This window comes from Protomyctophum parallelum (assembly GCF_964188405.1).
Source record: "Protomyctophum parallelum genome assembly, chromosome: 1".
Classification (NCBI taxonomy): Eukaryota; Metazoa; Chordata; class Actinopteri; order Myctophiformes; family Myctophidae; genus Protomyctophum; species Protomyctophum parallelum.
Window position 1 is genome coordinate 82,563,690 of NC_139697.1, and position 26,434 is coordinate 82,590,123.

Here is a 26,434-nt window from a genome sequence, read left to right on the forward strand (position 1 = left end):
ATGGCTTGATCAATCATAAGCACTATAAAAGAGCAATTGCCGAAGGGCTTCGGCAATGGCAGCAAGCGTTAATATCAAATTAATGCTTCAATTGCCGAAGGGCTTCGGCAATGGCAGGAAGACGGTTAAGTATTCAGCTTTCAACTCAAAAGCCGCGAGTGAAAGGCCAAAATGAGCAATTTAAATTCTCCTCTCCTGTCTAGTGTTTTGAGCTCTCTGACCGGGCCCTTTTCTCATTTCAGTCCGGTTCAGCATCATGGCAAACAACCACCTGCAGATCCGCGGAATCAAGAAGACAGACGAGGGAATGTATACCTGCGAGGCGCGCATTATTCCCAGGGGGGAAATCGATTTGAAAGATATCAAGGTCATCGTTAACGGTGAGTGCTGCATCTCTTTTCCCCATCTCCCACAACTCTGGCCCTGCACCCTTTTAAGTCCAAAGGCACGCCATCTCACTACATATTGACCTCCTGAGTCCAGAGGCACGCCATCTCACTACATATTGACCTCCTGAGTCCAGGGCACGCCATCTCACTACATATTGACCTCCTAAGTCCAGAGGCACGCCATCTCACTACATATTGACCTAAGTCCAGAGGCACGCCATCTCACTACATATTGACCTCCTAATGTAAGTCCAGAGGCACGCCATCTCACTACATATTGACCTCCTGAGTCCAGAGGCACGCCATCTCACTACATATTGACCTCCTAATGTAAGTCCAGAGGCACACCATCTCACTACATATTGACCTCCTAATGTAAGTCCAGAGGCACACCATCTCACTACATATTGACCTAAGTCCAGAGGCACGCCATCTCACTACATATTGACCTCCTAATGTAAGTCCAGAGGCACGCCATCTCACTACATATTGACCTCCTGAGTCCAGAGGCACGCCATCTCACTACATATTGACCTCCTGAGTCCAGAGGCACACCATCTCACTACATATTGACCTCCTGAGTCCAGAGGCACGCCATCTCACTACATATTGACCTCCTGACTCCAGAGGCACGCCATCTCACTACATATTGACCTCCTAATGTAAGTCCAGAGGCACGCCATCTCACTACATATTGACCTCCTGAGTCCAGAGGCACGCCATCTCACTACATATTGACCTCCTGAGTCCAGAGGCACGCCATCTCACTACATATTGACCTCCTGAGTCCAGAGGCACACCATCTCACTACATATTGACCTAAGTCCAGAGGCACGCCATCTCACTACATATTGACCTCCTGAGTCCAGAGGCACGCCATCTCACTACATATTGACCTAAGTCCAGAGGCACGCCATCTCACTACATATTGACCTAAGTCCAGAGGCACGCCATCTCACTACATATTGACCTCCTGAGTCCAGAGGCACGCCATCTCACTACATATTGACCTCCTGAGTCCAGAGGCACGCCATCTCACTACATATTGACCTCCTGAGTCCAGAGGCACGCCATCTCACTACATATTGACCTAAGTCCAGAGGCACACCATCTCACTACATATTGACCTCCTGAGTCCAGAGGCACGCCATCTCACTACATATTGACCTAAGTCCAGAGGCACACCATCTCACTACATATTGACCTAAGTCCAGAGGCACGCCATCTCACTACATATTGACCTCCTGAGTCCAGAGGCACGCCATCTCACTACATATTGACCTAAGTCCAGAGGCACGCCATCTCACTACATATTGACCTCCTGAGTCCAGAGGCATACCATCTCACTACATATTGACCTAAGTCCAGAGGCACGCCATCTCACTACATATTGACCTAAGTCCAGAGGCACGCCATCTCACTACATATTGACCTCCTGAGTCCAGAGGCACGCCATCTCACTACATATTGACCTCCTAAGTCCAGAGGCACGCCATCTCACTACATATTGACCTCCTAAGTCCAGAGGCACGCCATCTCACTACATATTGACCTCCTGAGTCCAGAGGCACGCCATCTCACTACATATTGACCTCCTGAGTCCAGAGGCACGCCATCTCACTACATATTGACCTCCTGAGTCCAGAGGCACGCCATCTCACTACATATTGACCTAAGTCCAGAGGCACGCCATCTCACTACATATTGACCTAAGTCCAGAGGCACGCCATCTCACTACATATTGACCTCCTGAGTCCAGAGGCACGCCATCTCACTACATATTGACCTCCTGAGTCCAGAGGCACGCCATCTCACTACATATTGACCTAAGTCCAGAGGCACGCCATCTCACTACATATTGACCTAAGTCCAGAGGCACGCCATCTCACTACATATTGACCTAAGTCCAGAGGCACGCCATCTCACTACATATTGACCTAAGTCCAGAGGCACATCAAGTAGGGGGATAATTTACGGGGGGAAAAACACAAAAACAATTTGACAAAGCCTATCTGTCAGCCTGTGTTCACCATGTGTGCACACAGAAGCACCCTTCACTGGGCACTGACTACACCAGTTACCACTCACCAGTGGTTCCAAACATTTTCACGGCCCACTTGAAAATCTCCAAATGGTTTGCAGCCCACCCATCTGCTGACCACTTATCAAGAAAAGAAAAAACATACAGAATTTAGCATCATATTGGTTCAGTTATACATACAAAATAACAACACACATTTACTATAAACAGGGTATTTATATACATTTCAGTATTGATATGCTTTTTTGTTTACACTTAATGGTCCTAATTAATTAAAAAGAAATACGCCACCATTACACTGTGGTGGAAACAGATATCGTATTTATTCGTCCGATCAAGCTACGTTGAGATGACGTATTATTCAGAGAGTGGTGTGTACCACAGGTACGCAGGCGTATCGCAGGTGTATGTCATACTGAAAGCAGCGGGTGAAAAGTGATCGGAAAAGCACCCGACAACCTCATCTGCATTGATTCACGCCCCATATCGCACCATAAAAGGCTTCAAGCATGACTCAGCAGACAGCAGTTTGAGATCCGTCTGTCAAAAAAAGAAAAAAGGCTTTGCAGCCGCAGGCTATATAGCGCCTTCACAAATTACAATAAAAATTATTGCTGGAAAGAAATCACAGCCGCGGTCACTGCTATGAATATAGCCCGCACTTTATTAATTTAATAATTCTACACATGTAGGAGCAGGTTAGGGCTTTTATGTTATGTCGTTTTTGCACCATTGTATATTACCACTGTAGGCTACTAATTATATATGCACAAACTGACATCCATCAAAGGACACCAAAGGAAATAAAAAGATTTCCAAGCTGCAACGGTGCGTGCTCCGCTGAAGCAATATAATTATAATTTATTTAATTAAGTTCGGGACCAAGGCGGGTGCTCACTCACACCTTTGCAGAGTTAAAACATATCCGATATTTAAAATATCGGATATATGTCAATGCAAAAGTCGTCTTTTCAGAGAGAGCTAGAGAGAGGGAGGGGGGCATGGGCCCTCGACACTGTTTGCGCGATAAAGAACAGTAGCCTATACATTCATAAGTGAATAATTATAGGCATATACCTCGTAGGCCTGGGATCCTCTTGTCTGAAGAAATTATAATCCAGTGAGTTTATCCAGTGAGTTAAACTATTCTGTGTGTGGCATCCATGCATGTGATCAATATCAATATACATTATTATAAAGTCTGTCCGTCATGTTTGTGAACAAGCGCGAGTGGAGGTGAGCTGGCTTAAAAATATTATATGACTGGTCGACTTTCAAACACACTGATGCCATTCATTAGGATAATGTGGTCTTCTATTTTTTATATAGGGCTATATAACCCTATTCATTTTCCAATGTGAATCGGATCGGCAGCACGCTGCTGTCTGCCCCCCCCCCCCCCCCCCCACACACACACACACACACACACCGACCGACAGTCAACTGACCCCGTAACAAAACAATTTCAATAGGCCTGCCGCCTACTGCAGGCATTACTACACTAAACAATGTTGGATTCGTACAGTGCAGAATGCAGATAAGCCTATGTTCTTATTATAATTGTGAGTTTGTTTTTTAACATGCGCGAGAGCCGATCTACAAGCTCACAACGCGTTGCACTGCGAGTAGAAAGCTGTCAAGTGAGAAGCGCAATCGCGCATGCTATAGTAATATCCTAATAAATAAATAAAAAGGTGTCGGGCTTGCAAGGGCAGTTTCTGTATGGGACTCTACTAACTTGCCTAGAATGCATGCATTTAGGCATACAAGTGCACTCAGCTTTTATTATATAGGCTATAATTTCTTTATGTGCTGATCGACCAATATGTTGGGGACACATGCCTACATATTTTATCTGAGATTTGGGAACAATTTATTGATTCAGCATGAAGACTAAAGCCTTCTAAATAAATCTATACGCAAGTGTATGCTTCCGCAAATTTCTCCGCCACCTAAAGAGGTCCCGTAGGATTTGACGGAGTTTCCGAACAACCTACGTGAGCGTCAAGTTCACGGCCATTTCCATGAATTCCAAATTAATGTGGGAAATCCACGTAAATGCCTTTCCGCTAGCGTCACGTCATTATATCAGCGGAAACGTGTCGAATAATCGGGACCAATGTGAGTATCCTACTCTTTCCACCAGTGCAGTTATGTCCTCTTTGGTGGTCTCATGTCCTAACCATGTGTCTCTTTGGTGGTCTCATGTCCTAACCATGTGTCTCTTTGGTGGTCTCATGTCCTAACCATGTGTCTCTTTGCTGGTCTCATGTCCTAACCATGTGTCTCTTTGGTGGTCTCATGTCCTAACCATGTGTCTCTTTGCTGGTCTCAGTGCTGCCCAGCGTCCGCACCAGGCAGTCGGAGGTCAACGCCACAGCGGACATCGGCAGCACAGCCATGCTGGCCTGCGATGCAGATGGTTTCCCTGAACCCATGGTCACCTGGGCCCGGTAGGTGGAACACCTTTTTGTCATTGGTCCTGCTGTATATCAAGGCATGGCAACTTTATTTATACAGCACTTTTCACACACCAAGGCTGAACAAGAACAAATACAATCAGAATGCAACAATGCATGTTCAAAATAAATAAAGAATACAATTGATGCCATTTATGTGAGGGATTTTAAATTATCACAAATACTCCCACCTTTGATACAAGAAATAATCAAATCAAATCAACCTTTGTTTACATAGCACATTTTACACAACCGAAATAGACCAAAGTGCTTCACAGTAGAAAAGGTGAACATGGTAAAAATCAAGAAAGTAATAAAAGAAAAGAATAAGTAACATTACAATCAGACAACATTAAAGGCCAGAGAGAAAAGGTGAGTTTTAAGAAGGGACTTATGAATCTCGATGGATTGGGCAGCTCTGATGTGGGGGGAAGGTTATTCCATAACTCTGGCCACAAAAGCACCTCTTGTTTTGCAGGTTAGATCTGTTGGCACAGTCAATAGTGACTGCATGGTCAGCAGGCCCCAGAGCTCCGGATGGGTTGTGGCGATGTATACGTTCGGACATGTCCGAAAAGGTGACAGCACAGCTCATTTAAGGCCCAGGCAATACCTGGCTGTTCTTATGATGTAGATCATCCCAGAGCCACAGACATTAAATAGACAAGTAGCCTATAACAACATTTTAAAATTGAGAATGAAATACTCAGGGAGACTGGTAGCCAATGTAAGGATTTCATGACGTGTGTAATATGGTCATATTTTCTAGTTTTCGCCAGGACTCTTATCACCAGGAGCATTCTGAATCAGTTGGAGTTTCTAGTTTTCACCAGGACTCTTATCACCAGGAGCATTCTGAATCAGTTGGAGTTTCTAGTTTTCACCAGGACTCTTATCACCAGGAGCATTCTGAATCAGTTGGAGTTTCTAGTTTTCACCAGGACTCTTATCACCAGGAGCATTCTGAATCAGTTGGAGTTTCTAGTTTTCACCAGGACTCTTATCACCAGGAGTATTCTGAATCAGTTTGGAGTTTCTAGTTTTCGCCAGGACTGTTATCGCCAGGAGCATTCTGAATCAGTTGGAGTTGTCAAAGAGTGGTTCCCACAACCTTTCTGTCTGGATCAGGGCCCACTTGAACGTGTGTTTATTTTAACGAATCGATAGTGATCTGGCTTGGATCAATGGATCAATAATTAATATCAGGGGTCTTCAACGTTTGTCAGCCCAAGGACCCCTTAGCTGAGACAGATGAAGCAGATTCAAGGGCCTAGGGGACCCTCCTGATATTCTATTATCAATAACATCTTAGTGTTTGCCAATTATTTGGGGGTCCACTTGCATTACCCTCACGGCTCACACGCAGGGAATCATATCTGCAGGGTGGAGATACTGTGGATACTCTATCATCCATTTCGACGTGAACTCAGTTTTTCCGCCACACGGGATCTATGGAATCCCTTGGCCATGGGAGATATTAGGCTTCTTTTTTTTATGATCAGTACTTTATTTGGATTTTTGACAAATACAAAAACAGAAAACAGAAAAAACAAACACAAGCAACAATAACAGAATACATATGCATGGACATTATGTATGAACACAGAAACATAATATAAAACAAGGATAGACAAGATAAACAAATAAAAATACAAATAAATAAAATTAAAAGTTTAAATTAGTTTACATGACGAAACACGCAGCATCATCAACCGTATCATATGTATACTAATACAGTAAACAATCAAAAGGGCATTGCCTGACCATGGATCACATCAAGGACCTGAAACATGACTGATGAACACGTTCCACTTCGAATAATATTTATCTAACTGATTATTCATCTTAAAGGATAACCTCTCCAAAGCAGCTGAGTGAACCATACATGTGCTGGAGGCAAATCCTCAGACTTCCATTCCTTAACAATGATTTTCCTGCCCACCATTAATGCTGTATGAATCCAGTCAGCTAGAGGTGCGGGGAGGTGTTTTAATGGCGATGGATCACCAAGAATAAACAGAACAGGAATATCCTGGTTTGTGATTTACATTATATTCTCATGAATAGCACACCATAGCGTCTGTACCCTAGGGCACTCCCACAATACATGAATAAGTGTACCGGGGTCCTCATCACACCTCCAGCAAACTGGACTATCTCTGAGCTTAGCCTTGAACAATCTTGTCAGAGTCCAATAGACTATTCATTATTTTAAATTGAACTAATCTGGTTCTAAGTTCACATCTTCTTTGAGTTCCGTAGAATCATCTACGGAGATATTAGGCTTCTGGGCATCGGGCGGTGCTATACTCTGCTCCGTCCATTACCTTGCTGTCCATTCTCATTTCAGCAAAAGCGGATGATTAAGGACGTGACTATCCTAGATTGCATTCCCGAATAACACAAGCTGTTTTTTTTACCTAAAGTTGTAGACCCTTATTACCCTCCATAGCTGGCCTTGCGCTAGATCTCTTCATCAATCGCCGTGAAAATGTTTTTTTGTTTCGTTTATATCTGTTCTATGTAGATGCTGTGAAAAGTTTGTTCCATGGAGTGTTGTTGTTCCATCACATCCGCATACTAGAGCCTACATTTTTCTGTGCCAGCGTCCAATATATCTATATATATTTTTTTTTATTACACATTTATCAATAGATAGGCTAGGGCTGAACTCTCCTTTAACAAATCAGTGTAAAAAAACATGGTCGTACGACAGAGCTCGAACTATCACTCTCTGTTGTCACCAGCCAGCCGCCAGTTGGAGAAGGATGCACTAGGACTGCTAATGAGAATCACCGGTGACATTAAAGTGATTCTAAGGCTCTGAGGAGTTTGATAACGGCCACAGCTGTCTTTTCAGCATGTTGGGGTTGAGGCCCCGCATGGTGGTGGTGGTGCGAGGTCCCGAGGTGCATTTGTTCAGACCTGAAAACGCAGGCGGTGTCGAGACAGATGGGCGAGGGAGCGGGAGAGAGCAGCAGGGCGAGGCCGGCTGAGGCTCCGCTGTTTTGTTCTGCTCTTTTCCAAGGCCCACGGCACGCGTCTGATTTATTCTTTTATTTTTTTTAATGGCTGGCGATCCAAAGACATCTATTATTCATCCGGCGATAGCTGATTGTGAGGTAAAAAAAAACCCAGAGTCTCGTTAACGTTGCCAGTTTGAGAATCATCAACGGGTCGTCATAATCAAATGGCCGCTTGGCCTTCGTGGTGACAGATGCAGAGAGTGCAAACACAAAGCCACTTTGCAATGTTTATATTCCACTTAACCACTTGAATGCTATCTCTATATAGCATCTCTATTCTAGGGTGGAACATTCGCTGTAAATAGCCAATGTACTGTACAACCTCACACAGCGCGTTATGTTTGCGACGCTTTGTAGATCGAGCTATGTTTGGGGCGAAGACATAATGGTATAGAAAAGCAAAAAACAAAAGAGCGGGCTAATAACAGAGCTGTAGGGAGACATTTTTTTCCAACACATCTTCTGTCCTCCGGCCGGCACAAAACATTTCAAGTGGATGGTCCGCGGGAACATGTATTTTTCGACGTGGGGGTCCTTGGCACAAACAAGTTAGAGAAACACTGCTTTACTAAGTACTGTATAGGGGGTTTTAAAGGGGTTAATTTTCCAGCCATTCCTTCCCTGAGATAGGAGTCCTTGAATAGAGAATTGTCTGTGTGTGTGTCAAGAGATCTATTCTGCCCAGACCCTTGAGATATGTGTATACACAACAAATTACTGCTGGTCTGACCTCTCTCTGTGACCCCCCCCCCCCCACACACACACACACACACACACACACACACACACACACACACACACCACACGCACACACACGCGCGCACACACACACACACACACACACCACACACACCACACACACCACACGCACACACACACACACACACACACACACACAATCTACAGCAACAACGTGGTCCTTGAAACGGACGACAAGTACAGCGTGAATGAAGACGGCTCGGAGCTGACCATAAAAGACGTCAGGAAAGTCGACGAGGGCGAGTACAACTGCATCGCCAAGAACAAGGCCGGAGAGAAGGGCGGGGAAGTCAGCCTCAATGTGTTTGGTAAGAGAAGTGACTATTCTATTTGCTGTTTACACGGCAATATAAGGCTGCGTATTGATGGCATTGTTGGCCTTTTCCTGCGGTTACTGACATGTACTTAATACTTGCCTGCCTGGATGTTCCCTATAATGATTGAGCACATGGTTTTGCAGCGCTAATTATTTCAGTGTTGATTTTTGGAAGCAAATTTTTATGCGTTGTGAGCTTGTAGATCTGCATGAAACCCAGGGTAAAATGACTGGATCTATTGTACACTAGTCCCTTCCTAACATTTTAGTATAGTTTTTATTTGTTGATGAAATTGTCAATATATTTAGTCTTAGTTTTAGTCATCATAGCTTAGTTTTAATTTAGTTTCCATTTAGTTTTCGTCAGTGAAAAAAGATAGTCGACGAACATTTTTCGTCATAGTTTTAGTTGACGAAATCAACACTGCGACCGTGTGAGCAACAGATATACAAAGCGACAAATATCCTGTGATGCATCTTTGCAAGTTTGCATCTGCCTCGTGTGAACGCAGCATCACACCTCATCTACACAGGCATGGGGTGAGCGTTCCGACGGAGATATCACTCTCCTAGTGATAAACAGTGAACACCAAACGTGAAATGCTACGATAAGGAAGCAAGGATTCGACCGTGATGTCACTGCTATGCAACACGGAAGTAGCACAGCAGCAGAAACAGAATGCCATTATGAAGGAATCGGCAGTGATGTGACATCACTGACAATTCCTTGGGCATGTGATGGACTTAACTTGTCTCCTCTGTTGAGAAGTACCATGCCCTGAACCAACCAAATAATCAATAAATAGTAGCGTGTAGATCTCAACCAATTAAATTGTTTGGCGCCGCGAAACCTTGCTCAAATTGAGACTCTATGAGAGAATACAAGAGGGGTGGACGACGTCGCTGCACGCCGCGTTGCCGCTCGTGGTACGTCAGCACAGTTGGCATTGCATCACTGGCAGTGTAGATGAGGTGTAACACGCATTCTGTCTGGCTTTTTGTCCAGTGGAACCCAAGATCACGTACCTGAGCAACCAGACGGCGTCGGAGCTGGAGGAGCAGGTGACGCTGACGTGCGAGGCTGCAGGAGACCCCACGCCCAGCATCACGTGGAGCTCCGGCCGCAGGGTCTTCAGCGAAGGAGAACAGGTATACTGAGCTCTCTGGACACAGTCCCGCCCCCTTTCAGAATGACGAAGACACCGGAAGAGAATTTCCCATTAGTTTTATCATAGACGTTTCAAAAGGTATTTATTTAAACCTTTAAGCCTCGGACAAAGCCAACTCTGCTCCTGACAAATTTGGGCCGAACAAATATAATTAGAAAGAAGTAAAAAGGGCAGGGTACAACACTGTGCACACATTGTTAAAAAAAGGGTTGTTATCCGATGCATCCTCTATACTCGCCTCTCTCCTTTGCAGGCTAGAGATGCATCACATCTCTAGCCTGCCTGGCATGGCCAGACTAATATCACTGCATAGATATTAGTCTGGAACTTCGGTGTGGAAGATTTATTTATACAAACAGATTCCAACGTCACATTAAAAAAAAAAGTCTCACTTTGAATAGTGGGCTCTGATTGGTCACCCACAACTTTGGGGTGAGCGAAATGCAATGTGTGCCAGACCAATATCCCCAGGGATTTTTTTATTTACCTGTGGCATTTGTCTGGTTTCCAGGCTACCACATCTCATCAGCTAAAATAGCCAATCTACAGGCTATCATGACATGACACAAAGGTTAATGTTGCTGCTTACTGTACAAACAGTTTGCAATGTCTTGTGCTTCTTATTATTCTCATAATGTTATTTAATAAGGTAGTTCAATTTTTAAATAACCCATTTAAAAAAGTTTGTGCATCTTCCTGAGTTGCACTACACACACTCCACACACTCCACTCCTCATGCAGCATCCATATTCTATAGTTTAACCTCATGCAGCATCCATATTTTATAGTTTAACCTCATGCAGCATCCATATTCTATAGTTTAACCTCATGCAGCATCCATATTTTATAGTTTAACCTCATGCAGCATCCATATTCTATAGTTTAACCTCATGCAGCATCCATATTTTATAGTTTACTTTAACCTCATGCAGCATCCATATTCTATAGTTTAACCTCATGCAGCATCCATATTCTATAGTTTAACCTCATGCAGCATCCATATTTTATAGTTTAACCTCATGCAGCATCCATATTCTATAGTTTAACCTCATGCAGCATCCATATTTTATAGTTTAACCTCATGCAGCATCCATATTCTATAGTTTAACCTCATGCAGCATCCATATTTTATAGTTTAACCTCATGCAGCATCCATTTTCTACAGTTTAACCTCATGCAGCATCCATATTCTATAGTTTAACCTCATGCAGCATCCATATTTTATAGTTTAACCTCATGCAGCATCCATATTCTATAGTTTAACCTCATGCAGCATCCATATTTTATAGTTTAACCTCATGCAGCATCCATATTCTATAGTTTAACCTCATGCAGCATCCATATTTTATAGTTTACTTTAACCTCATGCAGCATCCATATTCTATAGTTTAACCTCATGCAGCATCCATATTCTATAGTTTAACCTCATGCAGCATCCATATTTTATAGTTTAACCTCATGCAGCATCCATATTCTATAGTTTAACCTCATGCAGCATCCATATTTTATAGTTTAACCTCATGCAGCATCCATATTCTATAGTTTAACCTCATGCAGCATCCATATTTTATAGTTTAACCTCATGCAGCATCCATTTTCTACAGTTTAACCTCATGCAGCATCCATATTTTATAGTTTAACCTCATGCAGCATCCATATTTTATAGTTTAACCTCATGCAGCATCCATATTCTATAGTTTAACCTCATGCAGCATCCATATTTTATAGTTTAACCTCATGCAGCATCCATATTCTATAGTTTAACCTCATGCAGCATCCATATTCTATAGTTTAACCTCATGCAGCATCCATATTCTATAGTTTAACCTTATGCAGCATCCATATTCTATAGTTTAACCTCATGCAGCATCCATATTCTATAGTTTAACCTCATGCAGCATCCATATTCTATAGTTTAACCTCATGCAGCATCCATATTCTATAGTTTAACCTTATGCAGCATCCATATTCTATAGTTTAACCTCATGCAGCATCCATATTCTATAGTTTAACCTCATGCAGCATCCATATTCTATAGTTTAACCTCATGCAGCATCCATATTCTATAGTTTAACCTTATGCAGCATCCATATTCTATAGTTTAACCTCATGCAGCATCCATATTCTATAGTTTAACCTCATGCAGCATCCATATTCTATAGTTTAACCTCATGCAGCATCCATATTTTATAGTTTAACCTCATGCAGCATCCATATTTTATAGTTTACTTTAACCTCATGCAGCATCCATATTCTATAGTTTAACCTCATGCAGCATCCATATTCTATAGTTTAACCTCATGCAGCATCCATATTTTATAGTTTAACCTCATGCAGCATCCATATTCTATAGTTTAACCTCATGCAGCATCCATATTTTATAGTTTAACCTCATGCAGCATCCATATTCTATAGTTTAACCTCATGCAGCATCCATATTTTATAGTTTAACCTCATGCAGCATCCATTTTCTACAGTTTAACCTCATGCAGCATCCATATTTTATAGTTTAACCTCATGCAGCATCCATATTTTATAGTTTAACCTCATGCAGCATCCATATTCTATAGTTTAACCTCATGCAGCATCCATATTTTATAGTTTAACCTCATGCAGCATCCATATTCTATAGTTTAACCTCATGCAGCATCCATATTCTATAGTTTAACCTCATGCAGCATCCATATTCTATAGTTTAACCTTATGCAGCATCCATATTCTATAGTTTAACCTCATGCAGCATCCATATTCTATAGTTTAACCTCATGCAGCATCCATATTCTATAGTTTAACCTCATGCAGCATCCATATTTTATAGTTTAACCTCATGCAGCATCCATATTTTATAGTTTAACCTCATGCAGCATCCATATTCTATAGTTTAACCTCATGCAGCATCCATATTCTATAGTTTAACCTCATGCAGCATCCATATTTTATAGTTTAACCTCATGCAGCATGCATATTCTATAGTTTAACCTCATGCAGCATGCATATTCTATAGTTTAACCTCATGCAGCATGCATATTCTATAGTTTAACCTCATGTAGCATCCATATTCTCGGGGGAACTTCAGCCACATTAAATTGCCGATCTACAAGCTCACGATGCAGGCAAAGAGATTTGATCCCTAAACTTCTTTAATTTTTTTACTATTTAAAGAAAAGTTTTTTGAATAGTTCAAATTGCCGATCTACAAGCTCACAACGTGTTGTAGATCGGCTAGTTGAACAAGTTTAGGGTTAAGGGGTTTAGCACTAACGAAGAGAAAGTGTAGTCCAAGTACACAATTGTAATTCGGGTCCGTTTCGCTAAGACTAGATGGTTTAAGCCAAGCGCAGGGTTATTCCACTGGCGGCCCGTGGGCCAAATCCGGCCCGCCAATCAAGCGGAAGAGTTCTAAAAAATCACACCTGTGTGAACTGACCGGTACAATTGTACTGTAGTACACGCACGTACAACAAAATGTGTATAGGCCTACTGTAGGCCTACTAACATTGCAGACAGACAGACAAAGCTACATGTTGGAGTGGTTAGGCACCGCTCAAAAAAAGCTTGGGGGGGTGGGGTGCAGTTGCAGTCCAGACCCTTGCCTCTTGGGTTTCTGACAATGTGGCCCCCTGAACAATTTAGTTGAATAGCCCCGGTTTAAGTTGACAAATGGTCTCGGAATCAACGTGCGTTGACGTCACTGCAGCGGCGCAGCTTCTGTGATTTCCCAGGGGTCCCATTGAGAGATCACTTTCAGTATGCTTCTCCTTCAGATCACACACATGATGGCTGCTGCTTTTCATGCTGCTACTTGAACATCAGCTGAAGCACATAAGTGTGGAGGCCGCTGTGCACCCAGTGGTGGCGGTCGAAGTATACTCCAGAGTATTTTTAGTACGATTAAGTAATGGTGGCAATACCACAACGTAGAAATACTAGGGCCGGATGGCTGGCGTATAGCTGTCTGGGCACCTAGGCTGCTAATGCCGCCTGACGGCGCGGCACGCGTTCCACTCCCGATCATGACAGCCTTTGCTTCGTGTCATTCCTCATCTCTCTCTCCGAACATTAGAAATGTACTTGAGTAAAAGTGGAAAAATTGGTATAAAAATATACAGTAGCTTACCGAACACAAAAGCAGCGACTCATAATGCAGAATGAGTCATTTTGCTTCCCTTTCTTCTTGTCAAAAATACCGTATAGCAGATCTACAAACAATGCATCGCAAATTCACAATGCAATGCATTGTGAGCTTTTCGACCTGCAAATGTTATAGTTTGTCTTATCAAATAGACAAACTGTGAAATAGCACTTAGGCAGTTAATGCATGTTCTGTAATAATAATCTAAATCTGCAAAAAGTAACTATAAACGAAAGTTCTCAAATTGTAAGTACACTATTTGCCTCTGAGATGTAACACTAATACATTTATAAATAATAAATATACATTTTGGCCTTTTCAAATGATTTTGACACTCTTTGACTTTGACATTCTGCATAGTGAGTACTTTGACTTTCTATGTTTGGTACTTTAAGTACATTATGACGCCGATATCTATATGATATGTATTTTTACTCAAGTACATTTTGAATTCCGGACTTGTACTTGTAACGGAGCAGTTCTGCTGTACATTGCCGTATTGATACTTTTACTTAAGTAAAATAACTGAGTACTTTTTCCACCACTGAGTAAATGTACTTGGTTACTTTGTAGCAGTGCTTGTGGTGCTGCAGCAGAGTTATGCTTCTCTGTCACGCTCCAGCTTTAAACAGCCATTTCCTCCTTCATATCCTCCAGGGACCTTTTGAAGATAACGTCCCGGCTTAGAGCTCCAGGTTGTTTGTCTTCTGGCCCAAACGCTCTCCTCATGCTCAGGCTTAAAGGCCTGTTCAATGTCAACGTCATCGTCGTGGTGGTTGTCACTGTAGGCCCCAGCAGCTCCTGATAGAGAATCGATTGTATTTCTTGTGTGTGCTTCTTATCCGGGGCCATTCAAATGCCATAATTTTTTCTCCAAAAAAACCCCTTCGTATCTGACAGCGACGGATGTGAAGCGCGTGGAAATAATACGGCGGATTAGACGGGATTAGTCACTTGACTTCAGAGAGGTAATTTTATGCTGCAAATGCAGTCCACAGCATTACGCATTACCTTAATACGCTCATAATTACCTTCCTGCCTTTAAGGCAGGCCTGGGATCAAGACTACCACTCCCTCTCTATTTGCATTTGCAAAGTGCAGAAAAAGTCGATTAAACTGTATTTCTTTTTAAATATCCAAACCAAGTTGTCGAGTGTGATCGACAAAGTGGGGTCCAGGGAGATACCAGGGGACCAGGGAGATACCAGGGGACCAGGGAGATACCAGGGGACCAGGGAGATACCAGGGGACCAGGGAGATACCAGGGGTCCAGGGAGATACCAGGGGACCAGGGAGATACCAGGGGACCAGGGAGATACCAGGGGTCCAGGGAGATACCAGGGGACCAGGGAGATACCAGGGGACCAGGGAGATACCAGGGGACCAGGGAGAGGGTTCCAGGTAGAGGGTTCCAGGGAGAGGGTTCCAGGGGGTACCCAGTACATTTAGTTGATAGACTCAATGAAGACACCAAAAGTGATTGGCCGGAATTACTTTTGTGATGATTTGATTGGCTGGGAACAGAATGTGATGTATGATGATATGAGTGCCCCTCACTTCATACGAGTGTGATTTTTATGTTTTGTTTAGGCGTTCCATCATGCTTGTTTGAAGGACGGCAAGATGGCTGTTTCATCCAATCAGATTGCTTCCTCGACCTGTTGTATAATACACCTTTAAACTTTACTTTACTTTACTTTATTTGTTTATTTTGATGGGACAAGCATATTAATGAACATTACAAATAAATGCTCACTCAGGCGACCCAGCCGGGGTTGATCAAAAATGATTATTAGACATTATTTTTATTTTATCACCGGTAGTGGGGATATTGTTTTATCCCTGCTTCTGGTCAGACTGAATTTCCTTTTTCGGAAATGTAGAAGGTCTGATATGTTGGATATTAATGTTTGACGATATCACTGTTTAACAATTTAATTGAAATTATATATGAAACAGGTTGTTTCGAGGAAGCAATCTGATTGGTTGAAGTAGCCATCTAGCCATACCCCTTGTCTACTACACATGCTTGAAACAAACATGATGGAACGCCTAATCAAAACATAAAAACAGCTGCTCTGTTCTCCAAGAGCGGAGCCCAATGGGTTGCTACAGTATGCTAACGGATTTCTGAATCTGACTAAGATTTAACTGACTGTTGTATAATCGCAATATTACGCTTGATGGTCTTGCTTTAATGCACTTCTGCGCTGCTTACAGAACTCACCTATTGGCTATCAGCTTGGTCTTGCAGCAACGTAGGTGTGCATTAATGACGGTAAAGCATGACCCTCTCATGTAATATTGCTTAAAGATGGGGTGCCACAATTCTTTTCATGTGTCTATGAGGTGACAGTACTTCATTAGACACCCTGGAGTCGTTTTTATGTGCAATGGTGTATTAACTTTGTATTTAGGGTTTCTTCCTGGAGATTGAACCCTTGACAGTCAAACGGGCCAATGAAATAAACAGTAATATAGTATCATCACACTATCAGCTCCTCCCCTAACCCCTCCCCCTTTATCATACAACTACAGCTGTGGGTGCGGCTTCAGTTCAGGTGGATCACCACCCATCACCGCCCACCAGGCAAACCAGGCATACTTAATGAACTGGTGGGCGTGTCCACATAAAAGCATGATTTAGCAAATACCGTACACTTTTTGGAAAAGGTTCTTATAATAATACCTGATGATCATGTTTTAGAGTGGAAAGAATCGTGGTACTCCATCTTTAACGGGGAATACCGTTAAGTGATAAGCTAAACAGAAGGGGGGGACTTTTTATTATTTCCACACAACATCTCTAAGGTATATTGATGACATAGTTCAATGTTGAAAATGAGTGGTATGCCCCTTTAAGGGACTAGTTTGTCGTATGATGAAGTATAGGGCTGAGGTGGTTGTTTTATTTATTTTTACAAATTGTACCCCGGGGACTTCAACTTGTCAGCCGACCAGGAACTTAAGCTAATTAATTTACGTTTGGGTTGACACTTTGCTTGGCAAAGTCTAAATGAGACTTTAAAGTGGAAAGTGTTTGTCTAGAATCACGTCCTTTTAATTAATTAACACTAGCATGACTGAAGTAAAATGTGACAGAAGTAGCATGTGCTTAAATTCATATTTAGAAAATGTTTCAGATGTCAAACATTTCTGAGATGATGGATGATGATGGTCATGGAAGGGGAACCTTCTGAAAGCTGACTGTCACCGCAAACATGCCCAGTCATTCCGCCAATATAATGAGCACGCCATATCGACAGAAATCATCTTTGCATTTGTAAACACAGTAATTTAATTAACATAATTAACACATAAGCTCCACTCCCCCACCAGTCAAGCCACGAACTAGCTCTGAAAGTAAAAATGTCTTTATCTGAATAGATTGCTTCAGGTCACTTCACATTGACGTGAAAACAGTCCTTTCCAATTAAACGTCCATTTATCTCTGACAATTAACACACAGTCATACAGCACCGATGCACTTATTGAATATCTGCCTTTTAGCTTTACTTCACCTGAAAAAATAAATCAAATCTCTTCTCAAATGATCCCACTTTGTGAACAGTTCCCAAACTGCCATCTTTCTTCTCTTCCGCTGTCATTGTCGGGAAGATTTTTGATTTAATGTTAATCAGAAAACCCTGCTGATCATTTTGATAGCGTAGCTGTCAGTAAATTTAATTTGTGCCCCGCAACCTCCTGTCATATACTGTATAATTTGTTCCATTTCCAATTTTTGTCCACATTCTCGCTTCCAGTCGTGTACCGTTGGTTTATTATCAGGGTGGCTGATCATCGCACCCAGGCCAGATGCGCGCAGCGTGGCATATATTTCCGAGTGATGTGCAAGTGACTGAACAATCCTCCCCACCTGTGGAATAGATAAATGGTTTGCTGACGTGATTTGAAGAGTTTGAAGTTGAAAGTATTTAATGCAATGGCTACACAGCAAAAATCCTCACTGTTTACTCCATCCATTCGTAACATAGAGAGTTTACACTTGCCATGGCAGCAGGGACGCTGCTGACCAATAGGTTGCCCTACACATGATGATATGTTTGTGCTCCCCTCTCCGACGAGAGCTCCGGGTTTTCTCATGCAGATCGGCTACTTTCGCCGTTTGATAACTTTGATTTGTTCTAATGTTGGTGCTAAATAACAACACTTCAACTCACTGCTAGACCGGACGGGGAAGAGTATCAGCTCTGAACAGATCCACATGGCCAACTTGAGGACGCCCCCTCGGTGTGTTGCCCTATGCACCGTGCGTATGCCTATAGCGGCGGTACTGCATGTCTTTCTCTTAACACTTTTGAGATTTCCGAATGGGCCCTGTGCTGCACAACTGGTATTGCGACTGCTCATTGTACTGTGTGTAAGAAATCAGCAAAACGAGAAGAAAAAACACCACAATGACATGAACTCTCTAAATGGACTTGTTATTAACAAAACATAGATTGCATAGACTGGCGTGTGTTATCTACAGACTAAATAAATAATTAAAAACAGAATACCGTGATTGGGAGCGGCGCTAATTAGCAAAACAACATCTCCTGGCAGTGATCCTGACGATAGTGCTAATGACTTTCTGTTTTTCAGCTTGAAGAGCATGTTTTCCCATTTTGTTATTAAATTAATTGACGCACAGTGACAGATAATCTCTGGCGAACAACAAACTTGGTTCACCTACTGTAGCTTTCACCTTCAATGTGTTATTTTCAGTGCATACCTATTTCTGTTGGAATCTGCGACCGCAAACAATGTGAATGCACGAGTGCACTGTGCACACATGTGCATCATTGCATGTGTGTATGTTTTCCTGTGTTTTTGGAGGGTGGCGGGGTGCCAAAGGCGCATGTTTGTTGCTTATTTTGGTTTAATTTTGTTGCTATTATTTGCTTGCATTTGTTTTCCCTCTCTAGGCCTCTTGGACTCGGCCAGACAAATACGAGGTATGGCTACTAAACACTGTAGCCTGGCTCTAGCAGGAGTAGTCTAAAAACCTTGCACACTAGACAAAGCCTGTTCATTGTAGAGCAGAAGTGTTGTCGTTCACCCTATCGCTGCTATCATTCCCCACCCTATTAATTTGCCTCGCTTTATTTCTGTTTTTTGCGGGTGAACTGCTGTCCCAAAATGCATGCAGTCACGCTCCCAGAAAAGCTAAATATTCTAGACATTCATTTTCTTTTCTTTTTTTTTTCTTCTGCCAAGCTCTAAAAGTTCTGAAATTGCCTTCCAGTTCAAGGTCTGGTAATTTTTCAGACTTGATGTTGCAGCTGGGAAACGTAGCCGTTCAAAGGTGACTCCTGAGTCACGCCAAAAGGTTTTTGGGCAGCTCCAGTCGACTGCCGTTTTGGAACAGCAAGCAGCCAACACCATCTGCTCTGCTGTGGACCCGTTAGTCTTCTTGCTAGGCCGCTGACACAACACTAACCCCAGCCAAGCTGTGTAGACTACTAGATGCAGGGTTTGATTTGCTGAGAGAAGAGATGGGAGCGGCCATTCTCCTCTGGCCATTCGTTTTTTATGACCAGTGGGGATATGGTTTTTATCACCGCTTCTGGTCAGAATAAATTCAATACATGCATTTCCTCTTGGGAAATGTGGACTTTTTTTTTCTTCCTTTTTTATGTTTGATATTATCACAACACAATTTAACTACTATCACAATCACAATGTGGTACTGGTAGTAGGGGTATTTTCACTATTTTTCTATAAACTATAAACGAAGTAGGCCTATACAGTGTAGGCTGTAGGGCATAAGTGGTTAAGAACATGCCCTTTTTTCTTTCTTTCTCTCTCTTTTTTTCTTTTTTACAAATTGAACCCTGTTCCCATGTAACATCCAAGCTTCACTCATTGCCATTAGCACGAAATAAAAGGCTTAATCCCTAGATGAATGAATTCTACCAATCCAGCTGCAAGGTAAAGATTACGGCTGGATTGATCCTAGGAATGAGTAATTGCCTTAAAGCAGGATGTGATGACAATCTCTCAAGGCTACAATCTTAGATGACGGCTATTCGTTTCGATAATGTTCTCCGTCAGTGTCTACTCTGTGCTGCTGTTCCCGAGTTGATAAGCTCCCAAAATCTAGAATGTGCGCAGGCTTCAAAACCTAACTTCAGTTGCCTGTTTACGAGTTCCACTTTGCTCTGATGTAAGCCACCTACAGTATCTCCATTATGAAACTCACCTCCTCAAAGGAACTTGCTGCTTTCCCCACTCGTTTTTGTTCTGTGTTATCTCGGCACAGATGTCTACGTAATGCGTAGTATCATCATCACAGCGTGCGACCAGTGACTCATCACGCGGACAGAATACTCGGAACATTGGTCCGGGATCTCTTGCTGTCAGAGTCATGCTCCCATATGCATTACCGTTATCGTTTTATAATGTGGCTTAATATGCTTGGTCTGGAAGCACGAGCGGAATGTCTCGCTCATAATTCAGTGTGCACGTTCTTTTCTCGACGGCCCAAAATATGAATCCTACTTGAATGATTAGGCACTTTGCCTAATCATTCAAGTCATTTCTCTGACAAAAAGACAACATTATGTCTAAAAGACATTACTTGCCATGATGACAGAATGTCACATTTTTTGTTTTGGTTTTAAATATTGTCGCTTCATATTTATTTCTGCTATTTCCCTATTTTATATGCGTTATAATTAATATATCGTCACTGTCCGGCAGAAACCAGCTAACTCCATTATTCTTGTATTTCTTCTTCCCATAAATCAATGCTATTGAACACCCTTTACGTCTGTGTGTTGGATAACATTGAACCAATAAAAAGTAGTAAAATGTGATTCTGACCAAACCAGCTAAATCAAACTGAACACTATATGGGCTAACTTCACTGCTGCTAAAGCAGCTAACTCCACCCCCTCTCTGCCTCTCTTGCAAGTATTTGACAAGATATAAAGTCACAATACCAACTTTGATGAGGCAGTATTGCTTTGTTTCAAAAAAGATTTTTTGGTTTTCTTCATTTCCTGAAAAAAGTATTTTTCATTTCCTGAAAAATGGAGTTAGCTGGTTTGTTGCCGACAGTGTTTAAATGTGATAGTTGTGCCACGGTAGATTGCCATTCATTGCTTCTCGTCTAGACACTCATGCTGATCACTAGCAAATGTAGCTTTCTAGTCTAGTCTACCAGTCCATTATTACTCTAACTATACCTTTGCCTTTAACCATGCCAATTTGCCTTTAACAACTGAAATGAGGCGCTTTGATCTATGTTTCTGATGTATCTTCTGGTCTGGTATGAGCCTGTATTAAATCTTCAATCCCAGAACTTATTTTAGGGGATGAAACTGGAAAATGGACTGGCAGTCCATTATTATTTGACTACTATACCTGAAATGGGCTGTATGCACAAAAACGCCATTTTGGAAAGAACTTTGGCCACTTCCCTACTTCCTTCACAGGTGTTACCGCTGATACTAATGATGGTGTTGGCATCAAAGTGTACTTAAAGTACCAAAAGTAAAAGTACTCAAGTACTTTTACTTTTAGTTTTCATATGTATAAAAATCTTTTGAAAATTGCCGATCTACAAGCTCACAATGCGTCGCATCGCAACATATTGTGAACACAATGATGCCAACCTACAGACAGACGTAACAATTTTCAACCTGGCATCACTGTCAAACAGAAAAGTAAAAATGGGGCATTCAACTATGAACATAAATAACTAAATAAAAATACTAAGTTAGAGAAATATGGAGAAATATGGTTTCTGCCCGACAGCGACAGTACTGTATGCTGATTTTGCTATTTAGATCTAGAGGTCAGTTGGAAGTCTATTGCTGTAACTTGCTGTCCTAGATCCACTGTAACACATTCTTCCTACCAGACGAGTGTACAAGTACAGGATTGCTTCTGAGGAGAGGCACTACGCTGGTGATTCTCTGTGATCACTGCTGTGTCTTCTGAGGAGACGAGGCACTACGCTGGTGATTCTCTGTGATCACTGCTGTGTCTTCTGAGGAGACGAGGCACTACGCTGGTGATTCTCTGTGATCACTGCTGTGTCTTCTGAGGAGACGAGGCACTACGCTGGTGATTCTCTGTGATCACTGCTGTGTCTTCTGAGGAGACGAGGCACTACGCTGGTGATTCTCTGTGATCACTGCTGTGTCTTCTGAGGAGACGAGGCACTACGCTGGTGATTCTCTGTGATCACTGCTGTGTCTTCTGAGGAGACGAGGCACTACGCTGGTGATTCTCTGTGATCACTGCTGTGTCTTTGTCTGTAAATGAGCTGGAAGGAGACTCTGAGGAGGACGAGCACAATACAAGAAACAACCATCAGCTCTTGATTGTGATCAAGAGAACAAACAAAAAGGCAAAACAACGAATAGGCCAAACCTTAAGGCTAAAGGCTTAGGCTGGCAGAGCAGGCGAGGCGAGGTCCAGGGAAGCCAACCAGTTTCTGGTTTCAGAGAAAGCACAACACGTCAGGGATCAGACAGAGATGGAGAACAGGGCAGCTGCACCGATATATTATATCGGTGCAGCTGAGGAGGGACCAAGCCTCCAACTAGCCGCCACATCCCCGTCTCTAGTCCCCTAGTCTTTCCGTCATGGGTCTTGTGAACGGAAACTCTGATCATGAGCAAGCCACAAAGCGGAAGTCAAGCCTCCTCCCCACTTCGTCTTTAAATTGATCCTAAAATAAATAGAAATCATCTGAGCATTTAGCTTTCGTGAACGGAAATGCCAGCTTCCTTACTCTGATTTTTGTTGCATTGAAAAGGCAGGGGGGCAACGGGGTGGCATTTCATAAACTTAATGGCAAGACGGCCGCGGTGTGAATATGAGCAAATGGTTCATTTTCCACTCTTTTTACACAATTGCAGTAAAATGCTCTCTTTATTAAAGGTACGCAATATAGCTCCCCTCAATTCCAAGGGCAGGGAGAAAAAAATAGATATTATTAGAGAACCAGAAGTACTATTCATTCAGCATAGAGTAAAAGCAGAAGTACTATTCATTCAGCATAGCCTGCTGGTGGCATATTATTAGGTTTACAGTAGGTTCAGGTCAGGATCAAGTCAAAATCTGCATAATGTGCTGCGTTTGTGGACTGGAAACCGATTATAGCATAAATCAGTGGTTTTCAACCCTTTTCATGTCAAGGCCCATTATTTATTGTGCATTTGAGCCATGGACCACCATTTGATGAGATTTAGCCTAAATTGAGCCTTATGTTTTGTTATCGTTAACTCTTGAGAGCATAAAAGAGCATTTTACGCGCTCAAGAGTTAAAGAAAAGGGTCCATTTGGTTACCAACTCTCTGTCATAAATGGCAGGCTGCTACAGGTCGTAAGGACATGTACCGTACATGCACAACCCACATATTGTACATGATAGGCGAGGGAGAAAATCAATGGCTATAGTCGGAATATGAGAGGCTACATTAGTCTTACAGATTGTGAGGCAGTCTGGCAGTAACCTGCCACTGTTTGTTTCACACATGCATGCATATAATGGCATATCATTAATGCTTGAACTATAACATTCTAACGGCTACATGGCACATTGATGACTAGTTATGCAAGCCTCATTTCAGCTTTAAAGTTATTATAGATCACGATGGCTCATGAGGTTATACTGTACTTGCATGTATGCAGTGACCCATCATTCTCTGGATTTACGCTGACATTAAACTCAACATTTGCATATCGGTTGGCCCTACAGAATATACTACGAGCAGAAAAGATCTATCCGCAGTTGGTATAAGATATGATATGATAAGATAAGCTTTATTTGATCCTGCAGAGAAGTTCAGGTGTCATGTAGAAGACTAGAACAGTAGACATCCACCTTGGGTCTCTGAATGAGTTACCGTATGTACATTCTACGAATAAACATAAATATATCAACAGTGAAGGATATCCACCCGTACCATTCGTTAGTTTTATTAGAGGTTAGTGAGATTAAATAAATTGCAAAGAGTGACTCAAATCTGCCCGTATACACCTCTACACATAATTCCATGATGATGGTGTTCTTCTCCATTAACCTTCTCCCTGTTTATAATAGTTTAGCATCGCAAACCCCTGGTTGTGTCATTGTCATCTGGTAAGATTAATGCTGCCCTTTGAAAATGTTCCAGTATCCTGCTTCAGATCTCCAGTAAACGGAGCAGAAATGTGCTTTTTCCCCCAAAAATCTGTATTCTCCAGCGCAGAGGATGCTGTTCGATCATTTGCATAACATGAATTACGACGTGTCTACAAAGTTACAGCACTGCAATATTAATAGAGAATGCTAGTCACTGCATTTCCCCAGCGGTGTTTCTTTAGAACCTATTGTGTCCCCCTTATAAGTTATGTAATTTATAGTTTTTCACATCAACAAGTGTTGCTCGACTAAAAATATCTTCTCTTTTGTGCAGGAAAAGCTTGCCGTTCTCAACTGGAATTATCTCTGATACGTTAACATGTTGATCTAAATAGTCAAATCAACACACTAGTGTTCTCTTTGTCTCTCAAGTGTTTCTCTCATGTTAAAACCATTGTTATCGTTGTTTTTCCTGAGAGTGATTACAACGTGCAAATGTCTGTATCAACACAATGATGGCGCCTCGGTATGCTGACAGGTGCACAAAAGCCGATGGCTTTAATAATGGGAGCATCAGATTGTGAACTGCAATGGTTTCCGTCTTCTTCACAGAGCCTTGATGGAAATGTTGTGGTCCGCAGCCATGCCCGCGTGTCCTCTCTTACCCTGAAGTATGTCCAGTTCACCGACGCCGGCCAGTATCTCTGCACGGCCCGCAACTCCATTGGCCAGGACATCCAACCCATGTACCTGGAAGTCCGCTGTAAGTCCCTCAAGACTGCCTAACTCTCTTTGAAAAGTGTCTCTCTCTCTCTCTCTTTCAAATTAAAACAAAATTAATTATAAATAAGCATGTCCTGAATTGCCCAGTGTGCTGTACAGAATTGTGCAACTGGGGTTGCCTTCATCAAAGGCTCAATGCCCAATGCAACTTTTAGAGTAAACATATTTTTTTGTATTTGCTCTAATATTGAGTGTAGTTCTCTCCAGAGTAATTTGCGATGGTTGGTCCAATCAATCATTGATCAATAGTAACATCACCCCGTTGTTTTTCTTTTACTCATACTGTTTGTTTGTGTGTGTGCAACTGTGCATGCTTACTTGCACGTGCACACATGCTTGTATGTATCTCTACAAAAGTAGACCACTCATTCACAGCCAACTACAGTTAAGCTGATCAAATCAAATCAGCCACTACAATTTAGCACTCTATGCTTGAGAGAGAGCACTTTATGCTCTCAAGACAGATTCTTATTCTTCTCTTTTTGGGTTCCCATATTGGGACTCAGCTGATGCTGCTATGCAAATCACAGCTCATGTTATCTTTGTTCATCACCACCTGAACCGTATACCAAGATTTCTCCCACTATAGTCTGAAGAATGAAGAAATGTTTTCAATTGACATTTCAGGTTATGCAGTAGGTTGAAGGTAGTTTTCTATCCAGATTGCACAGGGAATTCATGCTGTTGTCTTGTCTTGTTTTTTCTTACACACGTTTTAAAAGCTTTGCAGGCACAGTCTCAGAAAGCTTCACACCATAGTTGTTACCTCAATATGAAGGAGAGAGAAAGATAGTGCTAAATAACACCCAATTCAATTAATGTCCCCTGCCCTCAGTACACAGAAAATGAGCTCCTAACAAGATAGAATAATAATGCACAGTTGATGGGAATGTTGGCATTGCAGTTAGCTGCAGTAATCAGTGGGTATAGGGCTGCTGATTCAATGTAAACAATGTCAAAGTATAATTCCCGATAAGAAAAGGTGCTTTTTCTCTCAAGCAAATCTGCTCTATCTATTCTGCACTGTCCTATGCTCACTATCAACAATCCATACTGTCTCTATAAATATGAGCTGGTCCTATCTTAATGTATCAAATAATACCATTATTACTGTGTCCTGTTCCTGGGTTTTATTGGGCTGGGTAGTAAAGTGTCAATGCCTCTCCATTTTGGTGTGCAGTGTTTTTATAGCAGCTGGAGGTCTGTTTACCATGAGTATCTCATGAAAACAATGATTGTGCCCTCCACCCGAGAACCGCAGCAGAGAGGAGGGCAA

The 26,434-nt window shown here is 42.2% G+C and overlaps 1 protein-coding gene across 2 annotated transcripts in view; it reads left to right on the plus strand.

The window, feature by feature from the left end:
* ncam1a (neural cell adhesion molecule 1a) overlaps positions 1 to 26,434 on the plus strand; it is a 323,979-nt gene that overhangs the window by 239,451 nt on the left and 58,094 nt on the right. For both annotated transcript variants that reach the window (XM_083778965.1, XM_083778966.1), the window contains exons 5-9: positions 243 to 380; positions 4,766 to 4,883; positions 8,822 to 8,982; positions 9,997 to 10,139; positions 24,988 to 25,138. In XM_083778965.1, the coding sequence (XP_083635091.1) occupies positions 243 to 380; positions 4,766 to 4,883; positions 8,822 to 8,982; positions 9,997 to 10,139; positions 24,988 to 25,138 (711 nt within the window). The remainder of the gene's footprint in view (positions 1 to 242; positions 381 to 4,765; positions 4,884 to 8,821; positions 8,983 to 9,996; positions 10,140 to 24,987; positions 25,139 to 26,434) is intronic.